Genomic DNA, 24,478 nt, shown 5'->3' on the forward strand with positions numbered 1-24,478 from the left:
GACAACACCAAGAGAGTCAAGAGGATAGACCTCTGTGCGCAAACACAACAGCATGAGTCACAAACCTCCTGGTTTGAGCCATCGAGGGGGGTTTGGACTCGTGTAGACCGCAACTAGCAAGAGAGCTGCGAAAAATTGAAGATGATGTGCACGTCAAGAACGGTAGGCAAGCACAAAGACAGAGCGGGTCCCCTTAGGATGACCTCCAACACTAAGGGAGAGATGTTCTTTGATCTTTCAGCAAATCCCCTCCCCCCCAGCACGTCAAGGTTCCTAGCAGTTTGAGGAGACTTCCTAGGAGCAAGAGAGGGGGGGAAGAGAGGTGCCCCCCCGTCCCTCGACCCACCCATCCCCTCCCCCTCTACCACCTCCTACTCCCCTTGTAGCATAGAGGGTGATCACCCTCACCACCCGCCCTCTACAGCTCCGACCCCCCCCTCCCCTCTTTCTCCCGCACCTACACTGGTCCAGGGCACCGTTCCCACAATACCAACATAGAAGACCACCCCCTTCCCTCGCAATCCCCAAGGCTAAAGCTTCACCTAGGGCAACCCCTCCTAAGAGAGTTCTAGCAGTTGGGACCTTGAAACCATGTCGGTGTGCCAGATGATAACCCCATGTACCAAAGAGGTCAAGCTTGATCTTGCAGCCTTGCAAAATGGGTTCTATTGGAGCAATTGTGTGTACTTCTCGTCCTTTTTGGGGCTTTAATTTGACATCAACAAGAGAGAAGCAGTGGAACCTTCTTCTCTTCTTCGACTTTATAAACTCGAGAGAAAGACGAGGCTTGCGTTTACTAGTCCTTATGATCCTATTAGGGCCTGATGAGCAGCCCTAACATTTTACACATTGGTCGTTGAACTAGTGCACTAGCAGGCTAGGAGTGAAGATCTCTTTCTTGATGCAATGGGCCGCATTGAGACCATTATGCCTTTGGTGTGCTATCACATGGACACAAACTATCCCGACTAAACCCCGCCAAAGTCCCAAGAAATCGAGTGAAGACCTCTTTCTTGATGCAATGGGCCGCATTGAGACAATTATGCCTTCGGTGTGCTATCGCATGGACACAAACTACTCCCCGACCGAACCCCTGCCAAAGTCCCAAGAAATCCACGAGTGTCACATAGCCTTCCACTCATAGGAAGGCCTTGTTTGCCACCCCCCTCCCTCCCCATGAGTTGAACCATGTTGGGTTGGAACGTGCATGGTCTACATGATCAAGCATGTCAGCAGCCACAACAACAGATACTTCGCCAAGAGTTGCAGCAGACTCTTGGCATTCCAATAATTCAAGAGAGTATATGTTTTCATCTTTGAATATCAGGCAATTGCACCATCTTTTCTCCAAGGAAGAGATCCAAAGATATAGTCTCCAACAATAAGCAATAGTGGGGACTACCAAGTAGCCTTCGCTACTCCATCGGCCAATGGCACCATGATGAAGTTTTATGTGGGGATTGGACTATGCACAGAGGTGGAGCCCGAGCATCTTGGCAGGGACGACAATGTCAAACCACTCCCCGATTTACTTAAAGCAGCCTCATAGAGCACTCCCTCAAAAGGGGGTGTAGATTCCCAATGCATTTCCACACAAGGAGGAGGTCCAACAGGCCATAGCAAGGATTTGGCAACAAATGGATGATCTGCCGCCGCTGGCCATTTGGGCCAGATGGGTAGCAGATGCTATCCAGAGTAGTAGAGTTGAGCTACAGAGGTAGGCACTTTAGAGATATCAATCTCTCAAGAGGGAGAGAGAGCACTGAGATAGAACTTGGCCTACATAGAGGGACTCGGGGAGCAAGACCCTACCTCACAATGGCTTGCAGAGAGATACAAGAGTATGTGGCTTGACATCCAAGCCACAGAGATCTGCAAGGCGGAGTTCTCTAATCACTCCTCCAAGGAACGATGGGTTCAGTAGGGTGATAGGATGACGAAGTAGTTCTTCAAGACCACTAGTCCACCCTCGATATGGACTCAGCTACAATGGTTACAAGATGACGAAGCATTTCTTCCAGACCACTATTCCACCCTCGATATGGACTCAGCTTCAACGATTACAAGATGAGAGTGGCTAGATTCACTCATCCCAGGATATATTAGAGATGACCACCCCTTTCTATCGACAACTTTTTCAACTGAAGGAGGACTCAAGTTCTTGCAAACCAAGAGGCAGTCCGGGCACGCATTCCTTTGGTGGTCACCCCATCCACCATCAATGGGCAAGTGGATGGGTCTTTCACATATGAGAAGCACTTGGAGGTAGAAGCTCTCCCTTGCCTCCACCATAGCTTATTTCTACCTAATAATGAGATGATTGTATCTGAAATGAAGGAGAAGATGTTTCGGAAAAAGGATGGAACTTTAGATGTGCTTTCATTTCAAAAAACACAAATATAGGATATGACAAGTGTGCAATCTGATGCATGAAAAATAAGAACTCTCATGCAGAGATTGAGAACAACATAAAACTCTAAAGGCTCGCTTCGCCTCAATCAAAACAAAGGACCAGGGAATGAGCTAAACTCATAGAATCCAAGAAACAAGGTAAGTGGGCAGTTTATAGAGAAGGAGAATTGCTTACCAAATTTTTGCAGGCTTTGGATATAGATTTGTCATGTGTCATAGTGAATGATCTCACCAGTAGATTGGAGCTCATCTAGTGAGACTATCGAGGCTGACCTTCGGGTCATCTAGGCAACTAGCAAAGAGTAGGGCAGACACTTGGTATGCACATGTATCCACATGGCTTGCCAGGCATGGTATTTAGATGGATAGGCTTCCCCCCTTTCAGGACAGCATGGATGTGCCACTTGAGTCAATCCCACAAGATGAGTGTAACCGTATCATACGTTTAGATTTCCTCCACAAACTTGGGGGGAGGACTAGGAGTCCCTCACCAAGATCCAATTCTCTCACAACCAGTTCCTGAGAGTATGGGAGGAGGGCTTGATCATCATACCCCTTGACCTCCATAAGACGAGCCATGTTATGTCCAGATGTCGACACCTTAAGGAGGTTGAGATGAGACTTTCTTAGTTGTACTTCAACACCTTAAGTTTAGCAATTGCTCTGCTGAAGTAACTATTACTCCCACTTTTACAAGCTTTGAGAAAGACATAACTTTGCTTTTATTATTAATTTATAGATTGTCATGGTGGTGCCGTGATTGTGAATTGCGATGCTGCAAGTGCCATCATCACTTGAGTACCTTGGAAATTTTAACTTTCTTTTGCTGTAGAGATCCCTCTATCCATCATCGGTTTTGGACTTTATTGACCTTTACACTTTTCAAATTGGCATAGCTTAATTGCTTAAGAGGATGTACTTTTGCTGTAAGCCCATTTTGTTGCCAATTTTCTCTCCTCTGCTAAATCTATAGTCACCACCTACCTCTTCTCATTGTATCACTTTTGAATGTAGCCTTGAGCAACAGGTTGGATATACCCCCCAACCTGTTGCTACAAGTAGATAAGACACAAACTACTTATATGAAAATCCTTTCCAAAATGCAATGTCCCAAGAAAAGCTTCGAGTCAAAGATAATAAATGGTCTGAAGCATACTTGACGATGAAGATTATTTAACTCCACCACATCATGGTCAACAATCCCAAGGCATCCTGCATGTTCCATAAGAAGATTCAGCAATTTTAAAAAAAAAAAGTAAAGTAAATTAAGCGCATCCACTCAGCAAACCAGGACAGGCTACAAAAAGTGCTTGAAATCTTCTCTTGCCTACTCTTTTAGACCTATATAAATAAATCTACAAATTTACAAACAATCACAGTCACTAGCTAAATAAGCCATTTCGAGTATGCCTTGCTACTCAGCATCGAATTGAATCAAAATTACTTGAGGTGAGAGGGGGAGGGATGAAAAGAAGACAGTTGAGCTGTTGGTTGATGTAACACAGAAGAATAGTAGTGTTCCTAAACTCCAGAAGCCATTCCTAGTTTCATTGGATGCTTGTGGTGCATGCAAAGGAGCTTCTTTGGATTGAGAAGGATATAATGTGCCAAATGTTGAAGGATTTTCACATCAACTAGAAGTATATGAAAAAGATTTTTTGGCCCTAACTTATGCGCTCGAGAGTGTGGAGACACTATCTGATGCGCTGGTCAATGTGGAATTCTGGCTACATCCATAACATCGAAACAACTTTATTTTCGCTGTCTATAAGGAATGATAGCGCTGTTTATGTTTTACCTAGTGTACTTTGTTAGAAAGCCAAATGTTAACCTGGAAAGCCTAAATGACTTTTGCAGCCATTGTCGGTACAAATAGACAATGAATTCCAATACAAGTGTTCCTAGGAAAATTATGGTCATGTCATGATATGATATGGGCAATTGAGAATTGTTTCAATACACAGGCTCATAGTGAATCCGTGTTTAAAAATCTTGGCAGCTCATCTGTTCATTCGGCGTACCTTTGTACAGCTTCCTAAGTCCATCGTTTCAGAGGAAACAGTAAGTTCACCAATAGCTTTTCGCAAGACTAGTTAGAAACTTTGGGTACAACATTGAGGTTTTCTACAGCCTTTCACCCACAAACAGTGCGCAAATGGTACAATGTTTGATCTTCTGAAAATATGTACCGGCAGTCAAAATGGGAGCAACTTATACCTTTTGTAGAATTTGCTGCTTCATTATGTCCTGAAAATGGTACCTTCTATTCTATGGTTTGAAAAACAATACAAAAATCATCCATCTATGAGGTGCAAATGAAAGGGAAAAGAGCCAGGTGCCGTGTAGCCTGCTTCAAGCTCCCTATTTATGGCACCTCGGAACAGCAACCCATGCAGTGGATTATACATCCAGTGGATTCCCGAGTATGTAAAAGATGTATACATGGCAAGCAAGACTTGCAGAACGTTGACGCCTAACAGTGGTCTCTTTTGAGCCCTTTGTACCTGCTCCCACATCAGACAAAGATACATATGACATCTAGTTATATATTGACAAGTGTGGAAAGGGGTCTAATTGACTGCTGTGCCCAATTCATCTCCCGACGTGTAATTTGTTAGAAGGTCACTGCCCCACCTGTGAGCCCCCGATTTGAGGGGACAAGGGGGCAGGAGACCATAGGGGGTAGGGGAAGGTGAAAAGTCAGAAGACCTACCTGGCAGGGAACCCGCGCTGCAGCGTGAAGATGGTGCGGCATTCCAGGCGCTCCTGGACCTGCACACGGGCGAAGTTGGCAGCTGCAACAGCAGCCCATAAAGCAGGGCTTATGGGCCCTTAAATAGGGCTGGCCTAAGCCGGCCTGACCAGCCTACACGCTCACCCTTGAGCTTTTGTTGCCCACAATTGTGGAGGAATATATCTGAGTTTTGTCCTTCAGTTTTTTCTGAGTGTTGTATGAGCTAGATAGGAAGTGAGGTGCGAGTGATTCTATCCTCTATTTCCAACATGGTATCAGAGCTAGGTTCGCTATCCTGAAGGATTTGTATGAAACGGACAATACATCTCGGATTCTGATGCTCCAACGCCAACTATACAATCTGGCCATGACTGAGGCAGACAATGTTCATCATCTGACAAAAGTCAAGATGGTGAGGGACCAGCTCACAGCAATTGGTCAGAAGGTAGATTCAAGTCAACCGGCACTATTGATCTTACACAAGCTAACTGAAACTCTAAGAGTTTCTTGACTACGGTCACTGCAGAACAGAGGACCAAGTCTCTCACCTTCGAGGAGCTTGGGCCTTTACTAATGCAGGAAGAGGCTCATGAAAAGCTGTTTACGCAATCAGACGAGAAGGCTCTCATGGCGAGGAACAAGGCCGGCAAGGGTAAGTTCAAAGACTCCAAGAACAAAAACAAGACCAAGGGTGCAAAGAAAAAGAGGCAGATGAAGTGCTTCTATTGCGAGAAGCTTGGTCATTCCGCTAAAGAGTGCCATAACCTTAAGAAGAAGGAGTCCAAGTCCAAGGAGGAGCCAAAGACCGAATCAGCAAACGTCACGATCAGCGTTCTCTTCATCATCACTGAGTACTGCTCCGCTTATGCAATCAGTGAAGGAGAGGAAAGTTGGTATGTAGACAATGGAGCTTCAAAGCACATGTCCAACAAGTAGTGGTTCAAAACCATAGAAGGTACGCATCCCGATTCCAAGGTCACTGTTGGGGATAACCGGTCATGCCCTGTGAAGAGTGTCGGCAGTATTCCGTTCATCACGACTGCAGGAAACGAGGAGTTGATTTCCGGTGTACTGTATCTACCGAACTTATGCAAGAACCTATTGTCTGTCAGTCAGATGGACAAGCACAATATGTCGATATTTCGACAACGGCAAGGTCACTATCACATCCAAGGCAAACAAACAGGTGGTGGCTCAAGGTGTCGAGGAGCATGGGCTATATCGGCTCAATGCTCTATTGATGCACAGGGACCATGGAAGATCCAGATTATGGCATGAGCGTTTCGGTCACGTCAACTATGGCACTCTCTTCGAGATGCAAAAGACAAAGATGGTGGATGGACTTCCACCGATTGCAGGCAATGATCGTGTTTGCAGGGCTTGCGTGCAAGGCAAGCAACACAGGGACAAGTTCCCACAAGAGGCTTCATCATGGGCCAAGAAGCCGCTCGAGTTGGTTCACGCCGACATCTACGGCCCAATGTCGACAAATTCATTCGCAGGTTCGCGGTATTCTCTCTTGTTGATGATTTCAGTCGCATGACATGGGTATTCTGCCTGGCCAAGAAATTTCAGGCTTTCGAGAAATTCAAAGACTGGAAGGCCCAGGTAGCGAAGGAGAGCGGAGAGGTAATCAAAGCCTTCTGAAGCGACAGAGGGGGAGTCGGATAGAGTTCACTTCTACCGAGTTCAATGGATTTTGCAAGAAGCAAGGGATTAAGAGACAACTCACGACAACTTGCACATCTTAGCAGAATGGAGTTGTTGAGAGAAAGCAGGAGTGTCACAGAGACAAGGTTGACCATGTTGCGAGGGAGGAATCTCTCGAAAGCCTACTGGGGTGAAGCTGTGAACACTGCCGTTCACAATGCACATCCTCAACAGAACCAAGACCAAGGCTGCTGATGGCAAGACCCCATACGAAGCTTATTATGGTAAGAAGCCCATCATATCTCCCTCCGTGAATTTCGCCTTGGTAGGTCAACTTGCGGAGCCCTATTCCTTCTAGGAAACGAAGGATATACCAGAATGGCAGGAAGCCATGAAGGCAGAGATGGATGCCATTTTGAAAAATGACACCTAGGATTTAGTGCCCAAACCAACCAGGCGGAAGGTTATCGGGACTAAATGGGTATACAAGCTTAAGTTCAAGTCAGATGGGAGCTATGGACAAGTACAAAGCAAGATTGGTGGTAAAAGGCTATGCATAGTCAGAAGGACTTGACTTTGACGAGACCTTTGCCCCCACACCTAGGATGGTGACTATTTGGACAATCATTGCCTTGGCTGCTCATCACAATTGGCCTATCTTTCAGATGGACGTCAAGTCTGCCTTATTGAATGGTAACCTGGAGGAGGAGGTATATGTGGCACAACCACCAGGATTTCAGATTCCAGGATCCCCATCAAAAGTCTGCAAGCTGAAGAAGGCCTTATACGGGCTGAAACAGGTCCCCAGAGCTTGGTACCAATAGATAGATGTTTTCTTTCAAAAGATCGGGCTTCAACGGAGTCCATCAAAGGCAAATCTCTATCGCGACACAAAGGGGGATTTGCGGTTGGTATTGATTCTATATGTGGATGACCTCATCATTACTGGGGATCATACGAAGAAGATTGCTTAGGTCAAGAGCCTTCTTATGGAGGAGTTCGAGATGACTAACTTAGGCATACTTCACTACTTTCTTGGGATTGAGGTGAAGCAGGGAAAGAGCAGTATCTTTATTTCATAGGAGAAGTATTGCAGGGAACTGCTCAAACCCTTTGAGATGGAAAATTGCAAAGCTGCAGTGACTCCCATGGAAACTGGTCTGAAGCTGAGTGTGCCTAATCCATCTCAGCCAGTTGATTCATCACTATATCAACGCTTTGTGGGGAGTTTGCTTTACCTCACCAATACTCGACCAGACATTTCCTTCGCAATTGGATTGCTCTGTCAGTCCTTTGCCACACCCAAGAAGGCTCATTGGGACGCAGGTATGAGGGTGCTAAGGTACTTGAAGGGTACCTACACCTTCATCATCACTTATACCAGAGGCATTGAGTTGGGAGGTTTCTGTGATAGTGATTGGGCAGGTGATGTTGATGCCCGGAGATCGACCTCTGGATATTGTTTCTTACTCTTATCAAGAGTTGTGTCATGGCTGAGTAAGAAACAACCTACTGTCGCCCTTTCATCTACAGAGACGGAGTACAGGGTTGCCTGTACAGCGGCATGTGAAGCATTGTGGCTCAGGTGGATCTTGGAGGACATGAATGTGGTCCAAGAAGATGAGATTGCAGTTATGTGCGACAACCAGAGTTGCATAGCGATCGCCAACAACCCTGTGTTTCACGCACGGACGAAGCACATCGAGGTCCACTACCACTTTGTTCAAGAACTCATCGACGAAGAAGTCATAGAGTTGATATACTACCCAACCAACGACAACATCTCAAATGTCTTCACGAAGGCGCTTCCTAGGGAGCACTTGGAACACTTCATTCGACGGATGGGGATAGGCCCACAGTTGTGACATTGAGAGGGGGTGTTAGAAGGTCATTGCCCCACTGTGAGCCCCCAATTTGAGGGGACAAGGGGATAGGAGACCATAGGGGGTAGAGGAAGGTGAAAAGGCAGAAGACCTACCTGGCAGGGAACCCGCACTGCAGCGTGAAGATGGCGCGGCATTCTAGGCACTCTTGGACCTGCACACGGGTGGAGTTGGCAGCTGCAACAGCAGCACATAAAGCAGGGCTTATGGGCCCTTAAATAGGGCTGGCCTAAGCCGGCCTGACCAGCCAGCAAAGGCCGACCAATCAGATCGGTTGATGGGCTGGCAGGTCAGTGCCTTGGGCTAGGAGCTGACTCCCTGGTCGGCCAGATTGAGGGGCCCTAGCCCCTCCTATAAAAAGCCACCCCTTCTCCCCTCATTCCTCATCACCTGCACTTACAGCCTTGCACACAAGAAAGCGCACAGGGAGAGGAAGAGGCTCAGCATCATTGACAGAACTCGGGCTGTTTGTACACGCAAGCACCCTTGAGCTTTTGATGCCCACAATTGTAGAGGAATATGTCTGAGTTTTGTCCTATCTCTCTTTCAGTTTTTTCTGAGTGTTGTATGAGCTAGATAGGAAGTGAGGTGTGAGTGATTCTATCCTCTATTTTTAACATAATTGACTTCTCAATCCCAAGGTATGCAAGGGAAAGCATGCCACCCTTAGAGAGCCATCCCCCAGACCCTCACCCACGTATTAATTCTAAGTGAGCATTGCCATATCTCTTGTGCCAAGGGGCACCTCCATAAGCAATGGAAGATTGACTTCTGAACTCCTGCCGCACAACACTAACAAACAAGTGTCATCCCTCGTCAATGGGTCAATGGAAATTCCACCATGTGCCACTAGCCAGAAGACGTATGAGACCTTCTAGGGTTGGAGGCCAGTCAAGAGCCATAACTCCATGTTGCAAGTCCCTTGTATCAGGACATGGATTAATATTTTGATAGGCTGGATGGGGAGAATGTGAGGATGAGCCAATCACTCAAGAAATGCCAAGGCTGCAGTTTGCAGCCCGTTTTTGGGGCCAGGTATGGGCCTACATGTAGGCATGAAGGGGGTCTGTACTTGTAACAGATCTGATGAGATCTGCTCGGCAGCTGGTTGTCCAGATCTGCCTGATCAGCCTAATCTAGGTCAGCCCTAATTCCCCCTATTGGTCAGCCAGTTTCCACCCTCCCAGGTGTGTATAAGGAGGGTTCATTTGCCCTCCTCGCTCATTCCCACTGACACCAACTGAAGCAGGCATGGATGAGTGAGGAGCGGTCCAGTGCCCTCTAGAAATCTCGATCGTGGCAGTGGTATTCCAAGCCTTTGAACTTGACATATGTTGCTCACCTTTGAGTCTTTTATCCCAGATCACTGGATAAGATTTATGCTGAGTTATCTTGCCTCTTTAATTTTGCTGTAATTTCCAGATTATGCTTCATCTAGTACTCTTGTGTGAAGTGACTTAGTGTCGTCTGCTGCAAGATTCATTCAGACATCTGTAGAGCATGTCCATCAGATCACTTTCTAGATCAGAATACTTTCTCACCTTCATAGACGGTTTCCGCAAAGTGACGTGAGTTTATTATTTCTCTAAGAAGTCTCCAAATTTCAAAGGATGGAGAGCAAAAGTAGAAAATGAGACAAGAAAGAGACTCAAGACTTTCAGAACAGACTGAGGGGAGAGTTCACTTCTAATAAAATTTTGAATTTTTGATGCATATTGCAAGAAGGACGGGATCAACTGTCAATTGGCGACAACCCAGACCTCCCAAAAAAATGGGTTGGCAGAGCGGAGAATCGGACACTTGTTGAGATGGGTTGCTAAGGGCAAAAGTCCTTTCTAGATCTTTTTAGGTTGAGCCACTCAAAGCAGCTGTCCACGTCTTGAATAGTATAATGACTAAAGCATAATAAGGAAGATACAATTGGACACTCACGTAAGAGGCTTGTCGTTAAGTATTTAAGAAATTTCAGTTCTGATGCATATGTGCCTGGTCAATCCAAGAAGCAGGAAGTGCACCTTTATTGGATACAACAAGGACTCCAAAGCTTACCAGCTGTATGACAAGGAGTCAAAGAATGTGTTGGTTAGTAGGAGCATGGTCTTTCAAGAGACTGAGCCCTATCTTGACAATAAACAGCCTGCATTATTTCCATTGTTCACTTTGCAAAAGGAACAATGTGGCTTTATGCCACTTTCTTGGCTATTATCAACCGCAAGTTCTCTTTGTGGGAACCCTTTTCTTTGAATGAAGGCTCTTTGATGTTGTTACCTAAGCGAAAGAATCTCTTTCTTCTTGTTGACTCACTTCGTTCATCTCTGCTCCAACATTGAACCTTAACCTTCCCAGTCATCCTCACAGCCCTTGCTCCCTAAGCTATTCACATCACCATTGTTCTTTTTTCCCATCAGGGTTTAGAACTCTGTCCCCGAAGCCAAAGAGATCATAGGTCATCAGGGTTCAGAAATGTATCCTCGAAGCTGCATACATGAAGCCCCAAAAAGGCTAGCAGACCTACCAAATGGTTCTACCAAGCCACCCTTCCCGATACAGATAAAAATTATTGTTACCTCCAACACCACCACCCTGAGAGGCAGCAGCAAAAGCAAGGGACGAGGCAGAGTCAGCTGCTTGATTGCCACTAGGGAGGGGGGTGGGTGGGGGGGCAAAGCTGACAGTGGGATTAGAAGCACATGAATGAGGGGGTTTGTTGAAAAGAGTTTGAAAAGGAGGCTTGGCTGTACCTAATTCAAGGGCGCCTCTCCATTATAATGCTTTGCCCCTCCAAACTGAGGGATGTTTTGCAGCCTTGGACTGGCTGACAAGCCCTGAGAGTGGCCTGCTTGAGCCACCCAAGGCCCTCATAGCTCGCCCACCCCCCATCATTGGCCATGTTAGCGCAGCTAGCGGCCCATGGAGCCTGCATGGCCACCTTTGCATTGCTTGGGGCTCCTTATTAAAGGGCCAATTCTCTAACACGCCCTTCCTTGGAGCCTTTGGGCTGCTCTAGGCAGCTTTAGATGCTTCAAAAGTTACCCCCAGGCCGAGGGGAGTTGTGCAGCCCCTAGTCCCCCGAAGGCAAACCTCTCTATCCCTGATTCTATCCACTCTATTCTGCCCTGATCCCCCTCCTTTCTTCTCCCTCATTTTGGCTGTTCACAAGCAGCCCTTTCGCTACCCTCTCAGTTTCCCCCACTTCTTTTCTTGTCACTCCCCCCCCCCCCCCTCCTTTCCTCAAAAGATTCATCCTTTTTTCCGTTAGTTTAATCTTTTTGTCACCCCTTAGACCCCTCTACCTATGCATAGCAATAGTTAGATCTTTGAGTTCGTTTGGCTGTTCTTTGAGCTTCGAAATGTGCTTTGGACAAGCTGTTTGCATCATTTGGTTCCACCAATGGTTCCCATTCTATTGCAAATTTTATTGGCAATCTAGACACGAAAGTCACACTCTGATAGTAAAAAACAGATGACTTGGTTGTATAAACCTTTTCTTTATAAGCAATGAAAGTGTGCACCTGCAAAGTGTGGTTCAATCAGAACAATGCCACTTTAATCAAATGGAGCTCATTACCCGGACGGCATACAGCAGTTCCTCAATGGGTTTTGTTACATTCTCTAAATCGGTTTTGTTACATGTTCATGCCAAATAAATGGAGGAGAATTTGAATTTGGTTAATTTTGGACATGCTAGCAAAATTGGCAGATGTTAATCCAATCAAAACAAATATGAAAGCTCCGGAGTGGGCAGGGCAATCATTGATCGACTATTATTATTTGTGGATTGCCTAGTGACATAGTCAATGACCAAGACTCACAGTTTCTATTGTAGAAGCTGGAAACTGAGCTTGGCCAATCGCACTAAATCTAATGTGCAATGGAAGGAGCAAAACCAGAAGGAAAGGTATGCTGTGAACCACTAAATCGGGACAGATACCCCTTAATTGTGATATTTACCAGGATACTGCAAATACAGCCACAAGCTATCTCCCAATATTAATATGATGTATTGCAAACCATGTTGCTACACACTACAGTATATGCATGCTTGTGTGGAGGTCCCACTCAGTCCTTGACATCCTTAGGCCTTAACAAATAAGGTGCAAGCAGCAAAAGTACTTGCAGGACATGCAAAAGAAGCGTGATGCACTTAAAACTGCTTACGAAAGAAGACAATATTATTTTATGTTTATTTCGATACAAGGCATTGTTCAATAGTTTTTAAAGGTGATGTGGGTAGATTTACAAGAACTCCGTGAATTAGCAGATCATACGCTGTCCCATGGTCTCGTGGACTTTTTCTGACCCACAATACTGTGGTTGGGATTTCCTTACCATTGAGAGTAAGGGCACAACTATAGCGTATGGTGTACTGGCCTTGCACATATCCCATACCACAAATGCCCTCTCCCTTATGGCCTTCGTCGAAGCTGGGGGAGAGTTAAGTGCCATCTTTTTTCTTAACAGCCAGTGTGTTTTTTCTCCTTCTCCCCATGATAAGCGCCCTGTGGATTGCTTATTTGGATGATTGATTCTCAAGTTTCAATAGAAGGATCTTTTCTCTGGGAAAAAAAAAAGTGCCAGCTTTACTCGTGTGGGTGGGATCGCTAGTAATATGAAGTAGTTGTCGTAGTGTCAGGCCTCTCCTTAGATTTTTCTAACCAGCAACAGGATCCATGAGCTCCTGCTTTCAGATGCGTGAACCAGCCTTCAGTCCGATTCTTATCACAGATTGAGTACAAGTTTTTCATATAATCATGGCCTAGGCTTTGAGAAATGGTAGTTTAGCATGGTACTAATCTAAATCAGGCAATGTATAATGGAAGAAAATCACATCAACGTGCAAAATACAGAGAGTTTTTTCTTTTCCTTTTGTTTTCTTAAAGCTCCACCCTAACTAAACAGGAAAATTGTTGCTCCAGGATGACGTTCACCAATGCCCGATGCAGCCAAATAAATTGCTGCTGAAGAACCAAGGCCACCAGCACCAATGACCAAGATGGCTGATTTGGAGAGACTTTGTTGTCCTGCTTAATAACATAGGAATGAATGTGAGGAAGGACGATCATTGCGTACAGCTAACAAAAAACTCCTAGGTAAGGAAGGCATTTTAGAAAGGGTACCTTGCACACCAAAGGAAGGCACCAGGAGCTGTCGGCTATATCTACGAATCATGTCAGCGTTTAAGGTGTGATTGCCAGCTGTTACCCATCCAGGAAAGGAGGAAATTCCACAGCTTTCTGTGGCATTCTGAAGTTGTTGTTGGAGCTGAGCATTTTGGAGTCTCAGATGATGAAGCTCTGCTGTGAGGTCGTTCACCAAGCCAGGGGCACCGCGTTCCTCTGCCATCTTGTGCTGACACTTTACTCACGATCATCTAATGCAAAGCCGAGGTTGAGAATCCTACCAGCCACGCTTTTTCCTATGGTAGAAACGAAACAAGGTGGAATCCCACTTTGGCCCTGCATCTTTAATTTACTATCATAACAATCACATGTTTATCTAAACGTATATGCAATGGTCTGTCCAAGCTTGGTCCATGAGATCCATACATCGTTGTTGAATTTCAAGTTTAAGTTTAAGTTATGCATAGTATTATGTAAATTTGTTGATTGGGGAGACATATCAACCTACAAGTACAATTGTTTCGATGTTTTGAGGCGTTTTTGTTATCATGTTGTGGAGACATGAACTCAACATATTATCTTTTCGAGATGACAGCCTTGATTAATTCTTTAATTATTTTTCAGTGACGATCGTCGATGTGTATCAAATTTGTCTATGAATATTGAATCACACATGATTGTGCAAGTGCCTATGCTACAAAAATTTGTGGTGTTGATGTTCTTGTTTCCTGTAGGCATATAATGCCTGAATTTGTGAATTTTGTTGCCCTTATTATGTCTATTTATACTTCGAGAGTGACCCTGTATTTAAGTATGATATAAGTATTTTATGAGGATGATTCGTGTTAACTTTAATATTTTCTCTTGTTTCCCATCTTGAAGTGCTATTTAATCTTTGCATCTCATCCTTGCCCACAACAACATTTTCACATCCTTGTCCACAACGAAGTTTTCGTATCCTTGTAGATTTCACATTCTTGAAGTGCTATTTAATTTTTGCATCTCTAATTTCACATCCTTGTCCACAACGAAATTTTCTCTCGTTAGTGGTTCAATGAGGTAAAGATCCTTCAAAATTCACACACTCCTTTTGGTGAGAAAGCTACCTTTTTCATAGTTAATTCTTGTGCCCTATATATTGTTCTTGTGGCTGTTGGTTGTATTGGGAATTGTTCACATGTTGAAATGCTTGTTTTTATGGGCCTATTTGTAGTTTTTTATTGTTTGATGAATTGGTGTCAAATTTTTACAATGCTTATTGTATATGCATTAATGTTCTCATTCCTTGTTTGGGCTCCTCTTTTTTCTTATTGAAATAATATGATATAATTTCTTTCTTATTATAAGATGCCATGGTCATGAAAATTCCATTCGCTTCATTGACTGGACCATCTTGTTGGTTAATGTTTTCCTGAACATAGTGCTATCAACAAACCCTATTTCATATGTATTGTTATATGTAGCCCATTTGTGACTTGAGGGTTTTCCAATAGCTTTGAAGTTCTGGGAATCGATTGAGAGAAGTGGTCCTTTATTGTAAGTGTAGGACTTTTCATTAAGTAGTATATTCATTTCATAGTTTGTGAAGATAAGTGTGGGAATGTATGATGTTTACATACTTGATGTAAGCACTTGTTATTAATGTAGTCTATTTGATATTTAGTGTGAGTGCATTTTCTAAAGGAGTTTAATGCATCTACAAAAGAGGTATGATTTTGTCTCATTGTTGTTTTAAGTTCATAACATTTCGGTTTTGTGTTCCAATATGTGTTTGGCCATACTTTCTAGTGTGTCATCATTTTTCTTAACCACCCGAGAATCTTTCATCAACATCAGTATCTTTGAAGTATTGTGCATGGTTCCTTTTTTGTGTGTGCATACAGAGGTCGAAAAACTCTATTGTTCTTTGTCCCACTAGAGATGCTTCATCAAATAGAAGGAGTTTAAGTTGGCTATAAAGTGATGTGAGAGTGTCTAGCTTTTAAGATGTGACGTTTTTGGTACGTGTGCGCAACGCAACACCAAATCCATCTATGTTGTAGGTTGCTTTACCTGTATATGCAAGCATTAGGATTTTTGGTAGTTCTAAGTCTATGTCTATAATATGATGTTGTAATGCCTGATCAACCCTTGCACAATAACTAGTAGAAGGTATGTTTTCTCAGTTTCAGCACCACCTATGAAGAATAGGTGGATTTTTTGTGAAGGTTTAATTATATTTTTGCAACATTGTGTCATCAAACAATTCTCTTTGTTCTTCTTTAGTAATACTAATTGTTTGAAGTATTGTTCATTAGGGAGAAGTATGTGTTTCTTGATAGAAATAACTAATTTTGTATTTTTTCTTTCTTTTTGCATTGATGGCATATCAAAAGCAATATCATATTGTTGTTCATCCCTATTTGCAATTATAGGAGGAATGTCATTGGAGCAAGTCATCTTCTTTTCTACTGTTGTTTAATTCATGATCTCCTTTTATCAACATATTATTTATATTTCTTTCAATAAATATTTCTTTTACAATGTAAGCATTACTCTATGACCCATGTGTTATTAACTCCTAATTTTCATCATGTGCGGGAATATATAAATAATTTCTCACGAGAGCAATTCTCTGGTTCTTTTATTTTGTTGACTTCACAAATCTAAGGATTTTTTACTTCTTTCTTTTTGGGATTTAGTTGTTTTTGTGGTAGTATTCAGAATTGAATTTGGAGAGGCATATGTCCTCCATGTTTTAGCGGTTTGCATACTTATCATTGATTGTTTCGCATGCTATATTTGTTGAATTATTTTTTAATTACTTCATTAAGTATGAAAGAAAACCGTGAGAGCAAGCTCAAATGCGGGAGTACGTCATGCAATGCATGAAGAAAAAAAACAGCTCAAAATGAGCTAATGAAGAACTAAGGTGAAGGCTGAAAATGCCATCTCAACCCTGAGGAAGACCCAGAGAAGAAGGGAGATTCTCTCCAAACTTTGAAAAAAGTAACTCTCCTGGCAATGGCTACTCTGGAGGATCCATGCATGCTCGCCCAAATGGCCATCAGAGTGTGTACTGTGTTGGTCAAAATTCTAGCCATAGCTTGGGAAGGGTGAACCTGGATACCCTCCATCGCCTCTGTACACCTGGCTCTCCAAATATGCCAAGCTACAATGCTAGCCAAAATCTCCCAAGACGTGTCTACTGAGGCATGAGCAGCTATGAAAGGATTGAAGGGAACATCCTGGAGGGAACAAGACTCCACTAAGTGTCGCCGTACAATGAGAGATGGATCTGGATCATGTCCTTTGAAAAACACTTGAGGGTTAGTAAGAGATAACCAAGCCACTGAACCCCAGGTCATATAGAAAGGTGATGTATGAAAGATGTTGAAAATCCTAGCAACACCTTTCCAGATCGTCCTCGCCTGTCTTCACTCCCAAAGGCAATGCTGTACTGACTCATCTGCCATGTGACAATGAGGACAAGTAGGGTCAGCCCTGAACTTGGATCTCCACAGGTTCACTACAATCCCTCCGTGAATAGAAAGCCAAAAGAAGAGAGTTATCTTTCTATTCCTGAGGGATATCTAGAGCCTACGCCAAAAGTTCTTCCACACAATTGCGAAAATATGAAAACTATCCCAATGTGGCACTTTGGAGGGCCTCCAACCTCTACTGATGAGTTGAAACCTCTGGGCATTTCTAACTGTGTAGCGAAAGAAGGGGAATCTCTTCTTTCGATTCCCCTCATCAATGCATTCCCACTCCCCTGGGTCCCACTGCAAGAACCTAATAGGGGAACCACCATACAGCCAGAGTCTCCAAGACCCCAGCGCAAGGAGAATAGGATCAGGGTCAAGATACCACTGTGAGTTCCTGCCCTACTCCATGAAACCTGCAATCCTAACAGGCTAAAATGCAACCTCCAAAAGAATATCATTAGAAGACTTCATAAGTTTGCCTCCTGACGACTGAACATCAAAGACAAGGGTATGCTCATGTGCATCCTGTAGTGCAATAATCTCTAACGAAATGCCCGTCCCTGAAAACGCTCCCCACCAAGTGGACTCTGTGAACGGCAAGTCATTTGTGTCAATCCACTCTAGCAGAATGGTTGCCTGTGCTGTATCCTTAGTGCACTCCCTCTAAGGTGGCCAACTGCTAAAAGTCTATGATCCTCTGGAAGTCTCATAAATGCCTGCGAAGTGCCTACAATAGAAGAAGGTCCCCTCTACCATCTAGACCATTGAATATCATGTGCCACTCCAAGTGGCCTGCCATGGTCATCCAACATTGAGTCATTCCACATGATTGGCTGCCTTTGAATTTCTTCATGAGAGGTGGGTGGAACTCTATGAAGTGTGTTTTTGAAGTAGCCCCAAGTTGAGGGTCTCCCAAGCCACGTTGGCTACAACATCTGAGGTGTCATGTAAACCGCTCCATAGGAAGTTCCTAATAGGTCTCATAAGCTGAGCGATACAATCTCTAGATCTGCACCAACATGAGCAAACATACCAGGCAGTGGCCAATAATACCTGGTTCACCACCACAACTCTAGATGCAAGGTCAAGTTTGGCTGAACTCCAAAAGATGAGTTTCCTCCTGATACTCTCCAACACGAGAATGGACTGCTGTGCCAGAGAGATGCCCAACCCAACCTGGCATCCCAGATATCTGACAGAGACTACCCTCTGAATCCAAGTGAACCCTATGTCAATCCCCTAGATTGGAGTGTCCTCATCATTAGTCCAAAAACCATTGGATTTGTTCCAATTAATGTGTGCACCTGTTGCAATGCAAAACAAATCCAATGCCATTTTGAATGAATTCAATGTCTGTGGAGTGGCATCCAAAAAAACAGCCGCGTCATTTGCCAATTCACTATCTAAGAGCCCATCCTCCTGCCTTAGAGGAAGCCTGAGTCCTACAATCCCAACTTGAGCTCTAATGTAATAGCTCATAGCCTCAGCCACAAAAAGGAATAAAAAGGGGGCTAGGGGGCATCCCTGACGGAGTAATCTGGTAATCTCAAACCTGTCCCCCCTAAGTCCACCAATAAGAACCTGGCTATGGGCTGATTTGTAGCGGGTTGACACCCCTCTGATCCATGCATCTAAGAAGCCAAAATGAGTAAGTGTGCCCTCCAAAAAGCCCTAGTCTACCCTGTCATAAGCGCCCTCAAAGTCCAAGAGTAGAATGGCTAGCCTGTGGCCATTATGCATGGCCCAAACCAAAGCCTCCCAAAATGAGAAGATGTTATCAAAGATGCTCCTGCCATGCACAAGACATGTCTTCGTATCATGGATAAGATCTGGTAGAAAGGGCTATAGGTGGAGGCTGATAGCTTTAGCCAGGATTTTATACAAGCTACCCAGCAAGGTAATCAGTCTCCACTAAGACACTAAATTCCTGCAATGCCCTTTCATAATCAAATGAATGAGGCCCTCCGTAAGTGAGTCTAGCATCTCACTCGAGTCCCATACACCCTGTAGGGCTGAGGTAATGTGATCCCTAATCAGATCCCAAAAAGTAATAAAAAATAAGGAGGTAAGTCCATCTGAACCAGGACACTTGCCCTTGTGAAGGGCAGAGAGAGCAGTCTTGAACTCTACATTGGTGAAGGGTGCATCAAGTGAAACAATCATATCCCTTGTCACCAACCCAGGTAAGTGTCACCAAATAACCACTCTAGCATCATCTGTGGACTGAGTGTCAAAATCTGATGTAAGAAGGGAGGCATAGAAATCAGTGGCAACCTATAAGATGACATCTGGATGTGTTTGAAGAACTCTGCTTGAGTCAACAAGCTATGAGATGCTCTCCCTACTATGCCTGGGGCCAAGAGTAGATAAGAACTACTTGTTGACCCTACCTCCCTTATGTGTCCAAAATGACTCTTTGGCATGAAAGGCATACTCTGCTCTCTGATCTAAAAGTGATTGTTGCTGAGCCCTTGTTGTAGCAAGGCACTCCCGAATCCAAGCATCTGTAGGGCCTCTTCTGTTCCTCCCTCTGGAGGGCAACCAACTGCTGGCGGATACCTATCTCATGCCTGAGGATCTCACTCCTCTTGATATGATCAACTGAAAGATAAAAGTCACTAATATCAGAGAGGGATGTGGCTAAGTCTGAAGGAGAAAGCTACCCATCCTACAAATGAGATACCCAGGTCCTCAATACTGTCTTTGTAAGGCCCTCCTCTACATAAAAGGAATCTGGAATCCTAACACTGGCAGAGCGGCGGCTCACATGGGGATCTGAGACCATCAAAACCACTAGAAAATGATCCGAAGTGGACACCCCAACCGACTTGGTTTTGTAATTATGTTTTTCTTTCAGTATGGACACTCCATTTTATTTCTTATTAGTGTTGATGAATTGGAAATCTCTTGTTGTTCTATGCAATGGTAAGGAGAGGGTAAGAAAGGTGCTAACTCTACAGTCATTTTTTGAGTAGACAAAAATGCTTTTCCTAATTTGTGCAAACTATTTTGTGTATTTGAATTTTCTTGCATACAAGTTTTCATTGTTTCTTTCAAGCTCTTAATTATCATCTTGTCCTTTTTTGTTATGGATAAAGTGCAGTATGAAGCTATAATGTTGTCCATTTCTATTCTCTATAAAGTGCAGTATGAAACTATAGTATAAGGATCCATTATAAATGTACATTCATGTTTGATTGCCATAAGAAGTTAATTTTTAAATTAAATTCATTAGTGAAGATGTATTTTGGTATTCTTTGTAGGAAAAGGGTTAGTTTAGTTAGTTTGGATTTTATGAATAGTATGTATGTTTGTAGGCCTATTTGCAAATGAGTAAACCATTGACATATTATTGTCAAGTGGTAAGAGATCCAATTCTTCTACAATTTATTTGGGAGAGGCTCTCATTTATTACCAATCCAAAGGTGTTATAGTCATTGTTTCTAGAAGTGGCAGCTTAGGGTAGTGGAACCTACTAGTACTTACTTTTATTTTTGCTATAAATGGAAGTATGCTTATGTGTTTAGATTTCTTTCATGTTATCATTTAGAAGTTCTTCTCACACGTTTTATCTTCATCTATAAAATGTGCTACTTCTACTTTTTAATTAAAATTGTATATAGGAGTGTCTTAACCCACATAATTCCATGATCTTGTCGACTTCCTCTATTTTGACTCTATTATAAAGATTTAATCAACTACATTTCCTATTATGGTATGGTCTTTTAAAATGAATGAAAACATGTTTTTAAGCTTATGACGTAATATCTTGCATACACCACTATACTTTTTTTCATTAGCTGTCTAAGAAGTTCATTTATGTTTATTAGATTTTCTTGATCTTTGTTGTTTTTGTCATTTTTAACAGACATGTGGATAATGTTTTCCATAATCATTTTGCACTTCTTCTTTTTTATGTGTCTCCAAGCCTTTCCATCTGAAGGAATCTTTGATGTTGCATTTGTGGAGCGGTTGTGAGAATGCTAACACAAAGTCCACATCAATGATCCAGAACAAAATAGGGGCATTATGTGTGAAGAAGTGCATGTGTCACAACTCTTTATGTGTCTTGGCTATATCAAGATGCACCTTGGGTACTAAACACTTGGGTTGGGCACAAAACCTTGGGGATAACTTTTTTCCTTGGCTCAAATTGGTTGTGTCCTCACAGTCCCACAAGAAGCTAAGGGCTAGTTGGTACAAGCCACACTTCAAAACAAGGAGGCTAGCAGGCATACTTGTATCAAAATACTTGTTTGCATTTAGGAGCGGGCTTCTGGGCATAAAGAGACAAGGGAGGTGGTCGAGGTGGCAAAAAGTGATTGAGATGCCGCGATCAGAGGGATCCCATAAAACAAAAGGACCTATGGGGTTTGAGGTAAGGAAGCTATTGGTGGGGGCTAGAGGAGTAGCATTCATCCCCACAAGGACTTTCATATGGATATAGACACCAAGTCTCCTTCATTGCTTATATCATATGCTACATGTCTAGATCTCTAATGTAGAGGTGTGCAAACTTAAATTTATACTACTTGTAAGCTGCCTCACGCTTGGTTCACTTGGTGAGTAGACTCCTATAAACCTTGAGTAAGTGATGCCACAAGATTGTGACCTCTATGATGGCCATTGCGAGGAGTTGCTTGATGAGGAAGAGTAGTTGGGAGAAATATTGTGGAAGAGTTCCAATAGTTGGCCTGGGAATCTCAGCCACTCTGAGCACACTATCTTGTTACTCGACTTTACATGTTGCCCACTTCACTTTGCCTTCTCTTTGACAAATAGGCATGCTTAGGTCACCTGCTTTTTGTGCTTTTTATAGCACATGTAAAGCACACAAATACCATGAGGAACAAAACTTTTAAAAATGTTAGTGTATAGCCTTCGTGATTGTATTAGATGTACCTATAATGTAACTTAATAGTTTTTCCTGACGACCAGTATGCTGTTACACAATCTATGAGAATGTCTTTCCAAAAATCTATATATCTCATCACTTAAACTTCCCTTTGACTTCAAAACCTCCTTTCTTAGTTGCTCTCTCCATCATTGTTACCTACAAACAAAAGTCTTTCTTAGCTGCTCTCTGAAGTCTTTCTTAGTTACTCTTTCCATTGTCATCTCTTGCAAATAAAAGTCTTTCTGAGCTACTCTCTGGAGTCTTTTTCAAACAAGTACTCTCTGCATCATTGTTGCTACAAAGAGAAGTACTCTCTCCATCATTGTTTCTCAATTACTCTCTCCATCATTGTCACCTATCATAGAAGTCTACCTCAACTACTCTCTCCATCATTGTTGCTTGCAAATAGAAGTCTTTCTCAACTATTCTCTCCATTTTTGCCACCTATCATAGAAGTCTTCCTCAACTGCTCTCTTTATCATTATTGCCCATCATAGAATTCTTGCTCAGCTATTATGTCCCCTCACTAAAACTTTCATTTCAGAAGCCCTTTCATTTTGAAACTCCCTTGCTTTATTGCTCTCTTCATCATTGCCACCCCTCATAAAAGTCTCTTTGAGTTGCCTCTCTTAGAAAACTACCAGTCAAAGAAATCTTCTAGATCCATCGTACCAAAGACAACCAAAATTAAGAGAATTATTTTTTTGAGAGAAAAAAAAGGATTTATATCACAATCATAAAAGATTTATACATCATAAGCCTCCCCTTCACAGGAGGAAAAAAGGGAATAATAACACATGTTGGTAAAATATCCAGAGTACTATCACTGGATATTGGTAAAATATCCAGAGTACTATCACATGTTGGTAAAAAGGGAATAATAACACATGTTGGTAAAATATCCAGAGTACTATCACTAGTTTGAGAACCACAAAAGAAACAACAAAAAAAACCTATGCTTTGGTAGCATCTCTATGAGAGGGGGTAGACAAGTTGATAGCTTTATCATTCTTATGAGAAGAAGAAGGTTCCCCATATTGATGAGTCTTAGGAGATGATTGTCCAACAACAGTAAAACCCTGAGCATTAGAGGCATCTCTATAGTAATACTTAGGTGGCTTATCATGGATGGCATCCAGGTTGCACCTATTATTATGTTCTAACTAAGCTTGGTGTGTTCCTTGCTGTAGGCATCTATCTGGAAATCAAGTTTGCACCAAGACATGAAGATAACATCAGTATTCATAACAACATCATTGAATTAAAAATTATTTTTAGGAATCCAAATGAACCATAGTGCACGTGCTCTAATCTGCATCCAATTCTCTTGTTTAGTCCTAAAGGCATCCCCAAGCAAAATACCTTTCCAACTTATTGGTTCTCCTGTTTGCCATCTGATGCATTTCCAGATTTTTCTTGCATGAGGGCAAGCAATGAAGAGGTGGAAAATGTCTTCAATTGAGCCAGGGCATCTCCTACATCTTCCATCTCCTCTCCCTATGTTAGTCCACATTGCTTTGTGAATAATGAGCCAAGTCAAATAATACATTTTCTTAGGTATCTTAATGTTCCAAAGTTTTTAAATCTTTCCTTCATTTATCCCTACTGTCCTGTAACTTCTGCCTTACATTGAGAGATCTAAAGATATCCTCAATGTCAAAAGGAGGAGTAGGGATTGGGAAAAAGGCTGAGCTTCCCACCCAGTTGGATTTCCTGCAATATATCAAGAAAGTTTTTTCCTTCCACTGAGTGTCCCCTTGCCAAAGCCCAAACTTGTTTAGCACTAGAGCCTGGCTTCGATTGTTTAAAGCAAACTCCCTTCTAATTTATGGCCAAGTTTTCCATCTAACCTATTTCCTATTCCATAATTGTCCCCAAGTTTGAAGCCCTTTCTTATACATGGTGCAGGCCAGTAGGAATTCCTCATCACTAAGGTAAGCACTTCGGAAAATAGTAGATGCCCAAATAGAATCAGTAGCCATGAAATCCCCTTTCTAGAGAATAGACTATAGACCTTGATTTCTTTAAAGGTCTTCCATATAGACTCCCAAAGAGGACTTCCTTTAGTCTTGCAAGGTTCAAGATTACAAAAGATAGAGAAAGTGTGACAACCCTTCCACTTGGGTGCCCACCAGCTTCATATTTCTGAGGGGAAGTTGAACCCAATCACATTATGGGTTCATTATGGCCTTGATTATCCAAGTTACACATAACTTTTTGGTAGCTAGGGCTATATCAATAACTCCTAACCACCCTTTCTTTCTTAGATTTGGTACAGAAGGACCATCTCACCTTGGAGATTCTAGTGTTCCCCC

At 42.9% G+C, this 24,478-nt stretch overlaps 1 protein-coding gene across 3 annotated transcripts in view; it reads right to left on the bottom strand.

Annotated features, from left to right (window-relative positions):
* CNX5 (co-factor for nitrate, reductase and xanthine dehydrogenase 5) overlaps positions 1–14,146 on the bottom strand; it is a 50,748-nt gene extending 36,602 nt beyond the window's left edge. The window contains exons 1-3 of one of the 3 annotated variants that reach the window (XM_087401420.1): positions 13,797–14,146; positions 13,608–13,700; positions 3,569–3,624 (exon numbers count right to left, since the gene is read on the bottom strand). In XM_087401420.1, the coding sequence (XP_087257546.1) occupies positions 3,569–3,624; positions 13,608–13,700; positions 13,797–14,022 (375 nt within the window). In that variant the 5' untranslated portion in view covers positions 14,023–14,146. The remainder of the gene's footprint in view (positions 1–3,568; positions 3,625–13,607; positions 13,701–13,796) is intronic. The other 2 variants (XM_087401421.1, XM_087401419.1) reach the window with 2 other exon arrangements.
* Positions 14,147–24,478: the final 10,332 nt, after the last annotated feature.

This window comes from Dipteris shenzhenensis, chromosome 30 (genome assembly GCF_047967505.1).
Source record: "Dipteris shenzhenensis isolate YYH24624 ecotype China chromosome 30, Dip_SZ_1.0, whole genome shotgun sequence".
In the NCBI taxonomy this organism is placed as follows: domain Eukaryota; kingdom Viridiplantae; phylum Streptophyta; class Polypodiopsida; order Gleicheniales; family Dipteridaceae; genus Dipteris; species Dipteris shenzhenensis.